This window comes from Oncorhynchus keta, chromosome 4 (assembly GCF_023373465.1).
Source record: "Oncorhynchus keta strain PuntledgeMale-10-30-2019 chromosome 4, Oket_V2, whole genome shotgun sequence".
NCBI classification, from domain to species: domain Eukaryota; kingdom Metazoa; phylum Chordata; class Actinopteri; order Salmoniformes; family Salmonidae; genus Oncorhynchus; species Oncorhynchus keta.
Window position 1 is genome coordinate 58,735,306 of NC_068424.1, and position 13,752 is coordinate 58,749,057.

A 13,752-nucleotide genomic window follows, 5' to 3' on the forward strand; every position below is an offset into this window, starting at 1 on the left:
TGTTTCCTTTCAAATGGTATCAAGAATATACATACTCTTGCGTCAGGTCCTGAGCTATAGGCAGTTAGATGTGGGTATGTCATTTTAGATGAAAATTGGTAAAAAAAGATGCGGATCCTTATTAACTTTAACTTTTAACAAGGCACACCTGTTAATTGAAATGCATTCCAGGTGACTACCTCATGAAGCTGGTTGAGAGATATATTCATGCTTTTTCTAGTTGCTTGTTCTGTTTATTGATTCAAGTGTTGTTTTGTATGTAAAATGTTCCTATTTGATTGTGAACATTTCTGAATAAAACAATTATAATTTCAAGCTAAGAATTAAGTATTTTGGTCGTCAAGTTATTGAAAGACATACCTGTTTTTCCTTTTAGGGCATACTTGTATTCAAAGTAAAGTTTTCGCTGGCAAAGACATTACTCTCTACTACAAGCTACAGTGCATCTTGCTACATCAATGACTGGATGGATCCCATGCATCTCATAGGACATCCAGGAATGTACAATGTGCACATTTAAACAAAGATTTTTATAACTAACCCAAGATTGATCGGAGCATGTCATTTCCAATGGTCTACAAAATACAGTCTACTCTGTTTGTTCATTATCTATTTTAGGAAACACAAAACTGTATGGAGATCAAATTTGCTGATAGTTGTCCTTAATCATCTCGCTCTGTCTTCTCCCTCATCCGGTTATGGGGCTTCCTCTCATCACCATATTTGGTAGTGAGTGGAAACACCAACTGGATGCTTCGTACTTATACATCCGGTGACATATCTGGTTCATTGTGCCATCTGTGATTTAAATCTTCTTCTATGGCATTCTGGCGAAAATTGAGTAACTTTAATGCGCGTTTTAATCATGTGACCATGTTAAAATTCAATATCAAAAAGCTGGACATTGTAGCATTTATTGCAATGGCATAAACTGCACCGCAGAAATTGAAATCATTATGAGTGCAGCAGAATGCTTTTTGGGAGTCTGAGTTTACAGTTAGACATTGAAAGAAATCCTGTCAAAGAATGTTCTTCCCTCACAGGCCCCTGAGCCTATGTAAGAATGTGACTGAAGGAGTGGGGTGGGTTTTAATATGTCTATTTTTGTATTTTGTATGCTGGTTTTTATACAAATATTTTTTCTGTCGTTTACAGTAGGTGGCGGCATGCACCTCTAACCCTTGTTTTATGATCGCCTTCATACCATAGATGAAGAAGATGAAATCATATGGCGGGAATCCGGATGTTTTGGTTTTGTAAAAATTCAGTACGCACAGCTTCTTGTTGTATGTTTTTTTTAATCAAATAGTTTGCAACAATAACTTTAGATCCCAAGGTAAAATGGTTGAGGGTCCAGGATGCACATTGAATGGAGAAAAGATCCGCTCGAAGGTCCAAAGAGGACAGAAGGTGAAAGAATTCAGGGGAAGCTTGACGACAAACACACAAGTAAGTTACTATTGTTAGCTAGCTAACAGTAGCTAGTTACAGTAACGTTACCAGTTATATCTCTGCTGTTGTAGCTAGCTAACTTTAGGTGATTTGTAACGAACGTTATTCTTTGCAGAGGAATGCCACCAATACGATATCCTTCCAGATATTCATGGGCTGTCAATACACAGGAGTTGAGACCCTTGGAAAGGAACTCTTCATGTACTTTGGCCAAAGAGCTCTGAGGTAGCTAGCTTCTATTATGGGGGTGATGTAATTTTATTGTTAGAAATCAACTAATTTAATTTGGGTATTAAATGTCTAACATACCACCCATGTAAAATGCATTTCTGAACTGTTTACATTTGTCATTATCTCTCTTCTAATGGCAGAGTCCACTTTGGTATGGATGGCTCTATGCGAATCAACCCCACTGACATCAAAAGCAGAAAGGGATCACCCCCTGTGCTGGAGATCCACCTGACCAATGACACAGTCTCCTTCTTTGACTCTACTGTGGAAATCAGGTATGGGGGATAATTCACACTGGGCTGGAACAAAAGCCTGCACTTGCAGCAGGCATCAAGGTACTACCCTTCCACTCCTGGCATCAACCTATAGTTCCAATTCAGCCTTTGATTGTAATCATTCTAACATGAAATGGTGTTCTCTACACACACACACACACACACACACACACACACACACACACACACACACACACACACACACACACACACACACACACACACACATGATTGCAGATGGGAGGGGAGGGGGGGCAAGTCACTATTATTTAAGTTACAAGCAGGTCTCAAGTCAAAAGATCAGTCTCAAATTGAGTCCCAAGTAGATCGGGTCAAATCCAAGTTGTGCATTCTAACAGCAAGTTGAGTCACAAGTTTTCATGTCAAGAAAAAAAAATCTATGCATCTGTCTATGTATTGAGGCTACCAGAAAGAGTGTTGATTTATTTACAGGTCTAGGTGATGTGATGATGAGAGCACCATATCATGCAAAATATACAAGTAGATTGACCAAATATACATGGACAATAGCCCAAAAGAAATAGCCTCTATATCAGGCTTAACCTCTCCTATCTGAATGTACACAGGTAGAGGGCAAGGTTAATATTCTTGATCAACACATTTTTGGGGGGCTGAATATTTATTATGGCAATCTTGTCCTGACAATTTAACGTTTGCACTGTACCCGATCCTATAACTGTACAGCAAATCAGCAATCTGTTCACTAGCTCGCCGATCTGTGTCGATTGACAGTTTGCTGGTCCAATCAAAGTGCAGTGTGTATGGTTTACTAGCCAATTTGTTGCAGTTTTTTTTTTGAAGGGCAACGGTGTTGCAACTCTGGCTGCATGTAGACTCTGTGCCTCAACCTGGCCAGATTCATTTCAAATTATCAACCTAAAGTCGAGTCCCGAGCCTTGAGGGTCCAAGTCAAGTTTCAAGTTATTTTATATCAAGTCAAGTCTCGAGTCAGACTTGAGTCCACAACTCTGTTGCAGACTGACGGAGGACTGTGAACAGAGAATGAGAGCTATGGAGAGTCTGGATGTTTGCTCCTGTAAATTCAGCTTCTCCCACGCGGAGGAGACTGTGAGGAGGCAGAGCTGCAGGATGCTGTGTGATGTACTCCTAGACCAGGCCGTCCTACCAGGAGTGGGAAACATCATTAAGAACGAAGCCCTGTTTGACTCCGGTCTTCACCCTTCTGTTAAAGTGGGTAAAGCTGATACACCATCATTTTTGATACCTATACATAATGAGCAAGGTCCAGTCATGTTTTGGATTGCCTCTAGGCTATTTAGCATGCATTACAAACTACATGGAATCCATTCAGTAAGTGACGTTGGATGAGTTTATTCAGCACTGTGGTGACTGAGTAGTGTATTGCATTGCTATAATTTCCTAAATGGTTAAGATTAGCTAAAATGCTAATTAGAATGGAACCAAGTCAATGGTGTGGACACAATTTTCCAAATCTTTCAGGTCAATCAACTCACGGATACCCAGCTCCACCATCTTGTGAAAATGACACGAGATTTCACCCTCCTATTTTACAAGGTAGACAACAATTAGCAATGTAATGAAAGCAATATCCTATGTGCTAAATGACCTCTTAATTGAATAAAGATGCTTTACAGTAGTGTAAAGACCGTGTATTCATCAGCCATGTCCCATTTGTTTCACTTCTGTTTCCTTCAGTGCCGTAAGACAGGCTCCGCTCTCAACAAACACTACAAGGTCTACAAACGGCCTCAGTGTGGTCAGTGCAATGGGGCCGTCACCGTCTGTCGCCTCGGGGCCAACGGAAGGATGACGTACTTCTGCGACCGCTGCCAGACTGGGGACCCAAGTGAGGTTAACGTGAGGTAAAGTCACAGGATCTGAATTAAACTAGAAATGAGTTGGGATGAAAGCCTTAGACCCCGACACCTCCGACTTTTCCCCACATGTGCTGGCATACAATTTAACATTGGTTCTGATCATTGGCCACCCGCGGTGGGCTCAAATGTTGCTTGAATCATGCTGCATGATAGCAGGTCAGTTGGAGAGAAATCCAATATTCACAGGGTTAAACAGGTAAAAATGTTATTTTTTAATTTTTTTAAATGAAGCTTCCATATTTTTGTTTTGTTTTAAGCCATTATGCATCTTGTAGGTGAATTTTGCATATATAGTATAATCTGAATGTAAAAAGTACTGGTGGACAAGAATTCAATGTATTTGCGAATCACATTTAACTTGTCTTCCTTTTCTTTAGCAAACTCCCAACCAGGAACACATTAGTTGGCTGGGCTTACCAAGGCAGCATGGGGAGCAACGATCATGTGGCCAAGAGGGAGGAAGAGGAGTGGGCCTGTCAACTCTGCACTCTGATCAACCAGCCTATGAACAAGGCCTGTGATGCCTGCCTGACCCCTAGGCCTGAGCGTGAGTAGTCAACTACTCTTATATGGACGAATGTGGTTGTGTCAAACCAATTCTAATCACATTGAGGTCTGGTTTTATGTGTGTGTGCAGGTTTCCTTGACCCAGAATGAGCCTCCTCCTGGACTAATAAAGCATTCTCAATGTTGAATCTCAATTTAGTTACCCTACCCTTCAGGCCAAAAATCCAGCTCTAAACTAACAGAATAGAATGTGAATCTAATTGATGTTGTTGAATAAAATAAACAGTTTTCCCACTGTCCTCGTCCCCTCCACAGTCCCCAAAGACAATGCCAGCCCCGAGAGTTCACCCTTCACCAGAGATCTGATCAAGTACCCCTGCAATGCCTTCTCCAAACCACAAGAGGGCCTGAAAGTCAACCGCAGGGCCGCATTCGGGAACACCACCCTGATGTTCACCGACCTCAGCCCAAAGGCGAGCCGCGTCAACTCTCCCCTTCCTCTATCCTCCACCAACAGTCAGTTAAATTCCACAGCAAGAGGTTTAAGTAAACACAATGTCTGCCAGGGAAAAATAAGTAGTCCAAATTATGCCTCTGGTGGCTGGCAGGACAAAAGCGGGGAGCTCTCCAAAGGGGAATCAACAATGGTCTCCTTCAGTCAGCCGCACAAGAAAATGAGAATTGATCACAGTCCCTTTTCTGTCAGTAACAAACCTCAAAACGGAACCCACCATAATTTGAGGTGAGTGAATGGTGGTGCTTTTGTATTTATAAGTAAAATATTATAACAAGGTAGTTTGACTTTTGTGTGGGTAACTGGGATGGAAAAGCCTCCTGCTCTCTGTACTTTACAGAATAGTTGATTAGTGACCATAATGTACGTGTTGCTCCGCTCAGTGAGCCCAGAATGTAGGTCAGTGTGCTGAATAAAATGTTCACAGAAACTGTTGTATACCAACTAATGCATGTGGAATGGTTTAAATTCAAAGATGTTATCAAGTGTAGCGATAATTAAACATACTCAATTTAAATTAACAGCTGATCCTTTGACAGTGAATGTTATACCATTTATCTAACAAGAATACTTTTCTCCACCTGTCAGTCCCCCTCAAAACAATGCACCAACTGGGAGTACACAGACCCAGTCCCCTCCCAGCAACCCTTGCTGTGTATCCCATGGACGGCCCAGTGTGCTCCGATTGGTCACCAAGCAGGGGGACAACAAAGGACGACAGTTCTACACCTGCTCGCTCCCCAGGGAGACACAGTGCAAATTCTTTGAGGTAAGAATTATGGTGGAATTGGTCTACATGTCCATTAGCAAAAGTAGATATGTGTTTGTTCAAACATAAACATCCTGATTTACAGACATGGAAGACTATTAGACTGACCAGGAAAAACTGGTGCCTCAGAATGACTGTATTCTCTCTTATGTCCTTAGTGGGCTGATACACACTTTCCATTCTGTAACCATGCAAAACGCTGCCTGATGAGGACTGTACTCAAACTAGGACCAAACAACGGCCGCAACTTTTACGTATGCAGTTTTCCAAAGGGCAAGCAGTGTGATTTCTTCCAGTGGGCAGAAAATGGTCCTGGAATCTCCATCCTTCCTGGTTGCTGATGAGAGGAAAGGGGCAAGATACAAAGAAAATAACTGTTTTGAACATCACTGCTTTTTGTACTGCTATTGATCCATTTTAGTGTAAAATGTTTTAATTAATCAATGTATCACTTAAGTTCTTAAGCTTCACCCTTGTTATAATATTAAAATCCATCACTGTCATTAAATAAATAATTGATCGCTTTCAATATAAACCATGGCTATCATTTGAAATGTTATGAACTGCACAGCTTTTTGTATTATGAGTTTATTCATAAAATGTGAACTATTTCTGTAAACATTCAAACAGTTTAGATTCAAATCCATGGCTCATAAGACAACAAGTATTGATTGTCATAATTGATAGTGGCACAAGGGTACACATTACCTCAAATTAACATTGAATGGTTTTAAAAACAGTCAACTGATTGTAAAAGTGGAGATTTGGTCTTTGAGTTGTACACCACAAAAGGAAATTTGGAGAAGCCAGGAACTTTGTTGCATGCAGCACCTTAGAAGACAGAACAATGGGTCAGCATTACATTTATCATAGTATTTATTATGACCATTGTAACCATAACTGGGTTAATCTAGAGAACTCACCATAGTGGCCTGTTGTGTTGGCACAGATGACAGCCCCAAAGAACCCTGGGTAATGTATCTTGATCCTGGAGATGGATGTCTTACAAGCTGTGGATGGATCTGTTCCTGTCTTCATTAGCTCAACAGCCAGGTAACTGCATTTGTAAACAAATTAAACACATTTCATTAGTATCTGGTTTTGGCATCTAGCCCGTTTAGCGATGGTAAGCCGTTTGCTAATCCTTAAAATATTAAATGTCAGCTGTGACTAAAGTACACCCAAATGTAGACAAAGCAGAAATGTGAGTCTTATCTGGGGTGTAATTCAGTGATATAAAACGTTCTGAGCGTTGCAGATAGAAATATAATGAATAGAGCTGACATGACACGAACTGACACTTCTATGACGATCATATTTTGTCTACGCCATATGTTTCTATCTGAACATTCTTCAACGTTACATCCTTCCGAACATCTCTGTGCAAGAAGCCTGGATGGATACCTAGGTAGGAAGCGCATCATGACATCTCCATCTCCCGTTGCTGCCGCACCACCTGCGGTGCTGTCGGCATAGGACCCTGCTCCAGCGATGGGAGAGTCCCCTACACGCCTACAGGACAAATCAAGGAGATGTATAGGTATACTCATCGTCAATATTCATTATATACAGTACCAGTTCACTTTGGACACACCTACTCATTCAAGGGTTTTCTACATTGTGGACTGCCAAGAGTGCAAAGCTGTCACCAAGACAAAGGGTGGCTACTTTTTTTATTTTTTTATTTCACCTTTATTTAACCAGGTAGGCAAGTTGAGAACAAGTTCTCATTTACAATTGCGACCTGGCCAAGATAAAGCAAAGCAGTTCGACAGATACAACGACACAGAGTTACACATGGAGTAAAACAAACATACAGTCAATTATACAGTATAAACAAGTCTATATACAATGTGAGCAAATTAGGTGAGAAGGGAGGTAAAGGCAAAAAGGCCATGGTGGCAAAGTAAATACAATATAGCAAGTAAAACACTGGAATGGTAGTTTTGCAATGGAAGAATGTGCAAAGTAGAAATAAAAATAATGGGGTGCAAAGGAGCAAAATAAATAAATAAATTAAATACAGTTGGGAAAGAGGTAGTTGTTTGGGCTAAATTATAGGTGGGCTATGTACAGGTGCAGTAATATGTAAGATGCTCTGACAGTTGGTGCTTAAAGCTAGTGAGGGAGATAAGTGTTTCCAGTTTCAGAGATTTTTGTAGTTCGTTCCAGTCATTGGCAGCAGAGAACTGGAAGGAGAGGCGGCGAAAGAAAGAATTGGTTTTGGGGGTGACTAGAGAGATATACCTGCTGGAGCGTGTGCTACAGGTGGGAGATGCTATGGTGACCAGCGAGCTGAGATAAGGGGGGACTTTACCTAGCAGGGTCTTGTAGATGACATGGAGCCAGTGGGTTTGGCGACGAGTATGAAGCGAGGGCCAGCCAACGAGAGCGTACAGGTCGCAATGGTGGGTAGTATATGGGGCTTTGGTGACAAAACGGATTGCACTGTGATAGACTGCATCCAATTTGTTGAGTAGGGTATTGGAGGCTATTTTGTAAATGACATCGCCAAAGTCGAGGATTGGTAGGATGGTCAGTTTTACAAGGGTATGTTTGGCTGCATGAGTGAAGGATGCTTTGTTGCGAAATAGGAAGCCAATTCTAGATTTAACTTTGGATTGGAGATGTTTGATATGGGTCTGGAAGGAGAGTTTACAGTCTAACCAGACACCTAAGTATTTGTAGTTGTCCACGTATTCTAAGTCAGAGCCGTCCAGAGTAGTGATGTTGGACAGGCGGGTAGGTGCAGGTAGCGATCGGTTGAAGAGCATGCATTTAGTTTTACTTGTATTTAAGAGCAATTGGAGGCCACGGAAGGAGAGTTGTATGGCATTGAAGCTTGCCTGGAGGGTTGTTAACACAGTGTCCAAATAAGGGCCGGAAGTATACAGAATGGTGTCGTCTGCGTAGAGGTGGATCAGGGACTCACCAGCAGCAAGAGCGACCTCATTGATGTAAACAGAGAAGAGAGTCGGTCTAAGAATTGAACCCTGTGGCACCCCCATAGAGACTGCCAGAGGTCCGGACAGCAGACCCTCCGATTTGACACACTGAACTCTATCAGAGAAGTAGTTGGTGAACCAGGCGAGGCAATCATTTGAGAAACCAAGGCTGTCGAGTCTGCCGATGAGGATGTGGTGGTTGACAGAGTCGAAAGCCTTGGCCAGGTCAATGAATACGGCTGCACAGTAATGTTTCGTACTTTGAAGAATCTCAAATATAAAATACTTAGATTTGACACTTTTTGGTTACTACATGATTCCATATGTGTTATTTCATAGTTTTGATGTCTTCACTATTATTCTACAATGTAGAAAATAGTAAAAATAAAGAAAAATCCTTGAATGAGTTGTGTCCAAACTTTTCTTTTTTTCTCTTAAAAAAAATAAAAAATCCACCGAGCTGAGAGGCTGCTTTTTTGTTGTTGTGTGTGTGTCCAAACTTTTGACTAGTACTGTACCAGTGCCTTTGGAAAGTATTCAGACCACTTTTTCCACATTTGTTATGTTACAGCCTTATTCTAAAATTGATTAAAAATATATGATCCTCAGCAATTTACACACAATACCCCATAATGACAAAGCGAAAACAGGTTAGACATTTTTGCAAATGTATTAAAAATACATATCAAATACCTTATTTACATAAGTATTCAGACCCTTTGCAATGAGTCTTGAAGTTGAGCTCCGGTGCATCCTGTTTCCATTGATCATCCTTGAGATGTTTCTACAACTTGATTGGAGTCCACCTGTGGTAAATTCAAACGATTGGACATGATATGGAAAGGCACACACCTGTCGATCGATATAAGGTCCAACAGTTGACAGTGCATGTCAGAGCAAAAACCAAACCATGTGGTCGAAGGAATTGTCCATAGCGTTCCGAGACAGGATTGTGTCGAGGCACAGGTCTCGGAAAGGGTGCGAAAACATTTCTGCAGCATTGAAGGTCCCTAAGAACACAGTGGCCTCCATGATTCTTACATGGAAGAAGTTTGGAAGAACCAAGACTCTTCCTAGAGCTGGCCACCTGGTCAAACTGAGCAATCGGGGGAGAATGCCCTTGGTCAGGGAGGTGACCGAGAATGGGGTGGTCACTCTGACAGAGCTCTAGAGTTCTTCTGTGGAGATGGGAGAACCTTCCAGAAGGACAACCATCTCTGCAGCACTCCACCAATCAGGCCTTTATGGTAGTGGCCAGACGGAGGCCACTTTTCAGTAAAAGGCTCATGACAAGCTGCTTGAAGTTTGCCTAAAGGCACCTAAAGACTCTCAGACCATGAGAAACAAGATTCTCTGGTCTGATGAAACCAAGAATGAACTATTTGGTCTAAATTCCAAGTGTCACGTCTGGAGGAAACCTGGCACCATCCCTACGGTGAAGCATGGTGGTGGCAGCAGCAACATTCTGTGGGTATGTTTTTCAGTCTGGGAGACGAGTTAGGATTGACACAAAGATGTACGGAGCAAAGTACAGAGCGATCCTTGATGAAAACCTGCTCCAGAGCGCTCAGGACCTCAGACTGGGTTGAAGGTTCACCTTCCAACAGGACAACGACCCTAAGCACACAGCCAAGACAACGCAGGAGTGGCTTCGGGACAAGTATCTGAATGTCCTTGAGTGGCCCGGACATGAACCCGATTTGAACATCTCTGGAGAGACCTGAAAATAGCTGTACATCAACACTCCATCCAACCTGACAGAGCTTGAGAGTATCTGCAGAGAAGAATGGGAGAAACTCCCCAAATACAGGTGTGAAAAGCTTGTAGAATCATACCCAAGAAGACTCGAGACTGTAATCGCTGCCAAAAGTGCTTCAACAAAGTATAGCTTAAAGGGTCTGAATACTTATGTAAATGTTATATTTAAGTTGTTTAATTTTTAATAAATTAGCAAACATTTCTAAAAACCTGTTTTTGCTTTGTAACTATGGGGTATTGTGAGTAGATGAAGGAAAAAAACAATTTAATCAATTTTACAATAAGGCTGTAAACGTTACAAAAGTCAAGGGGTCTGAATACTTTCTGAAGGCACTTTAATTTTAAACAAGACATGCATACCCCGGGACCTTGTGGTTCGCTCCGTTGGTTGATGTTCCTGCTGCAACTTGGCCATCTTTACCAATCACAATCATCCCTAATGTCAGGAAAAGGTACACAATATTAAATGTACAATTCTGATCTGAAGATCAAAGTTGACTATCGACCTCTACAAAACAATTCATTAATTTAATGAACTATACCAATAGTGTCATGTGCATGTATATCAATCTGTCGTTTTCTCTTTTGCCTCAGTGTGGCTCCAGGTTTGTATGGTCCACAGTATTGTGAAGGATCTGGGGAAACGTTCTGTTGATATTAAAGGGGAAAGATTAGTCAACATCAATTTGGGTTAAGACTGTTCTAATCACAGCAGCCATAGACAAATAACACATTAGGTTGTTTGTGATTATATCCACAGTTCTGTAAAGGAATTGTTTTTACTAAATTTTGTTTTGTCATTTAGCAGATGCTCTTATCCAGAGCGACTTGCAGTAAAGCAAAGAGAAGGCTTCCAATTTAATGAAGATATTTTCTACTTCAACCAGCACACTACCTAAGCACCTTAATCTTTTGGCTATGGTTACCCAGCTCAATAGTAATTTAAGCAGCCGGGAGCCCAATATGCATAAGCATTGTATTGTCTACAGGGCTTTGGTTGTGCCAATGGTAACAGCATGTTGGGATAAACAATAGTCTCTTTCATACGTCCCCTAATGCATTATTCATAACATGGATGTCCATTTAATTCATTACTTTTTCAAACATGGTGATATCCTTACATTTTTTCAGTACAGTATAAATCAATATGATTATGGAAGCCTGCATGCATCTTCCATACAAGATAATGACAGACCAAAGCTATATTAGAAAACACACACCTTGTGATAATTGGGTTGGCAGTTGTCCTTCAACCACTGTGTGAAAATGCTGATAGATTTGTTGGTTGTAAGGTCTTCTGCAGTGAAGCCCATGTTCTCAGCAAAGACTGATGCTGTGTTGAACATGGTAGTGGGGTTAAAAATAACAATATAGGGTCAAAAGCAGCAAACAGCAATACAATGTACTACTAACTGTATATGATGGAATGGTTAGCTGTAGGAGGCTACTGTATGTTAAAAGATATGTGATGAGTTACATGCAAAAGGAGTCATGTTTTTGCTGTGTCTGTCTCCTTAGCCAATAAAAGCCTATTTTGAATCCTGCAATACCTGACTCGCCCACCAGTAGTGTGTGGTCGGTGTGTTCCATCACGGCTCTGGCCACCCCAATTGCATTCTTGATTCTGCGTAGGTCTCCTACAGCGCCCACCTCCATTGTATTACTGCATCCACACAAAACCAGGAAACCTTTAATGAAGAATATTAATAATATTTCCAAAAAATGCCATGTCCCACTATAACTTAATTAAACATTGTATTGACTGAAATGGGATCAATTGGTTTTAGACACCCCTAAGCCCTACTCTACTGACTAGTTAGTGGGTATGACTTGCCCGTTCATGATCATGGCATCCAGGGTGGTCTCTCCTCTCTCATCTGGGCTCCCTCCAAACCCCACACTGCCATCACACTGGTCAGCCTCGCAGCGGGCACAGCCCTTCTCCACGGCATCCAGCACAGAGCCCCCAGCCTGCAGAGCACTCCACGCTTTAAGCGAGAGAGTCACAGACAGACAGACAGATGAGTGTTTGACTTAGTAAGAATATTTCAGTCTTGCTACATTCTAGGAATAAGTCTAGACATTAAAATATGCTTTATAAAAAATAAATGGATGTGCCTCCTGATTCACCAATTCAACATGAATGGGTCCCAAGAGCAGCATTTGTACATAAAATAATATGTTGGTTCCCACGCAACACACAAAATATGTAACAGAGGTAGAACCTAGAAGCACACAATATTTAACTTTTTCACAGTATTTAGACATGATTTTGGTCACATTATCAGAGTGCCAGACGGTACAGTCCCAATCCTGCCAGATAACATGACCATCTCAAGGGATTGCCCATAAAAAAGGAATAGGCCTAGGCTGCCAAAGAACCATTTGGTCAATGATCCCCCCCCAGTTGCCAAGGATTAGTATGCCAACTGGTGATATTTTGACAGCTTGGATTGTCCACATCAACTCAGAAAATAAAATCGAAATATTTTAGAGGGCCACATTCATCTCTTGGGCTGGCAGGACAGATCTAGCTAGCTAACTTCATGAATGTCTTTCTTACAATGTATCATTTGATAAAGTTGTATCAAAATTGATAACTTATTTGCAACAATAAGAACAAAATGATAGAATGAAGTTACCTGTCGCTGTAGCATGCTCGAATTGCCATGTGTTTATAACAAGAGGCAATGTTGCGTGGCCAAATGGCAACAAAAACATCAATATAAAACACAGATGCATTTTGACAAAAGTTTTGCAAAATAAATAACGTTAGCTTTCAGTTTCAACTGCAATTTTTTTTCCAGAACATGTTAATTTCAAGTGATTTTTTTTTAACGGTCCACAGTATTTCGAAAATATACGAGGCGTTTTGAAATTAGTTGGTTAAAAATAAACCTAGCTTTCATGAAGAATTTCATTAAGAATGAACGTTCATTTTTCGACTTCCTTGTTTTGGTACATGACTAGTGGGCAGGCTTTTCATTAAAGGGCCAGTGTATCTTTTCAGTGCAATGCATATGTTGAAATACAGCTTCATGCTCTGCATTGCTTTTCTGCAATTGCATGGGACTTGATAAAGTGAACAATAAAAAAATACCACGTTTGCTGCGCTCATTATGCCAACACTTATCTAAATTCAGATCACACATGTTAACTCATTCACAACTGTAGCCTAGCAATAAATCTGTGAAATAGAAATGGACTGACTCCATCCATTTAAAATAGGTTCACGATTAATGTTAGTTGCGGGAGATATTGGATTCAACGTTTTGCTAGAACTGAAAACAGTGGATTTAATTTGATCATCTCATCTCAAACAAAAGAAGACAAAAGCACAGGCTACACAGGGAAAGTAACAAAACAATCAAGTCTAACCTTGAGAAGTGAACCTTAGTAGTGTGTCATCCTTTACATTATT

At 41.0% G+C, this 13,752-nt stretch overlaps 2 protein-coding genes across 4 annotated transcripts; one reads left to right on the top strand and one right to left on the bottom strand.

Annotated features, from left to right (window-relative positions):
* Positions 1-816: 816 nt before the first annotated feature.
* On the top strand, positions 817-6,163 carry neil3 (nei-like DNA glycosylase 3). 2 transcript variants are annotated; one of them, XM_035766550.1, is made up of 11 exons: positions 817-1,057; positions 1,156-1,449; positions 1,568-1,677; positions 1,824-1,958; positions 2,957-3,170; positions 3,441-3,515; positions 3,657-3,823; positions 4,216-4,385; positions 4,661-5,087; positions 5,448-5,628; positions 5,787-6,163. In XM_035766550.1, exons 2-11 carry the CDS (start codon positions 1,342-1,344, stop codon positions 5,967-5,969), a joined length of 1,770 nt encoding a protein of 589 aa, XP_035622443.1. In that variant the 5' UTR covers positions 817-1,057; positions 1,156-1,341; the 3' UTR covers positions 5,970-6,163. The 2 variants fall into 2 exon arrangements, with proteins under 2 accessions (XP_035622443.1, XP_052367207.1); XM_052511247.1 differs by having other exon boundaries at positions 817-1,449.
* Positions 5,818-13,300, bottom strand: aga (aspartylglucosaminidase). Of its 2 annotated transcripts, XM_035766566.2 has the most exons (10): positions 12,974-13,300; positions 12,166-12,319; positions 11,882-11,994; positions 11,552-11,664; positions 10,874-10,979; positions 10,692-10,767; positions 7,033-7,140; positions 6,552-6,685; positions 6,337-6,459; positions 5,818-5,965 (listed from the first exon to the last, which is right to left on the bottom strand). In XM_035766566.2, the coding sequence occupies exons 1-9, from the start codon at positions 13,071-13,073 to the stop codon at positions 6,359-6,361; spliced, it is 1,005 nt and encodes a 334-aa protein (XP_035622459.1). In that variant the 5' UTR covers positions 13,074-13,300; the 3' UTR covers positions 5,818-5,965; positions 6,337-6,358. The 2 variants fall into 2 exon arrangements, with proteins under 2 accessions (XP_035622459.1, XP_035622452.1); XM_035766559.1 differs by lacking the exon at positions 5,818-5,965 and having other exon boundaries at positions 6,201-6,459.
* Between the last annotated feature and the right edge of the window lie 452 nt (positions 13,301-13,752).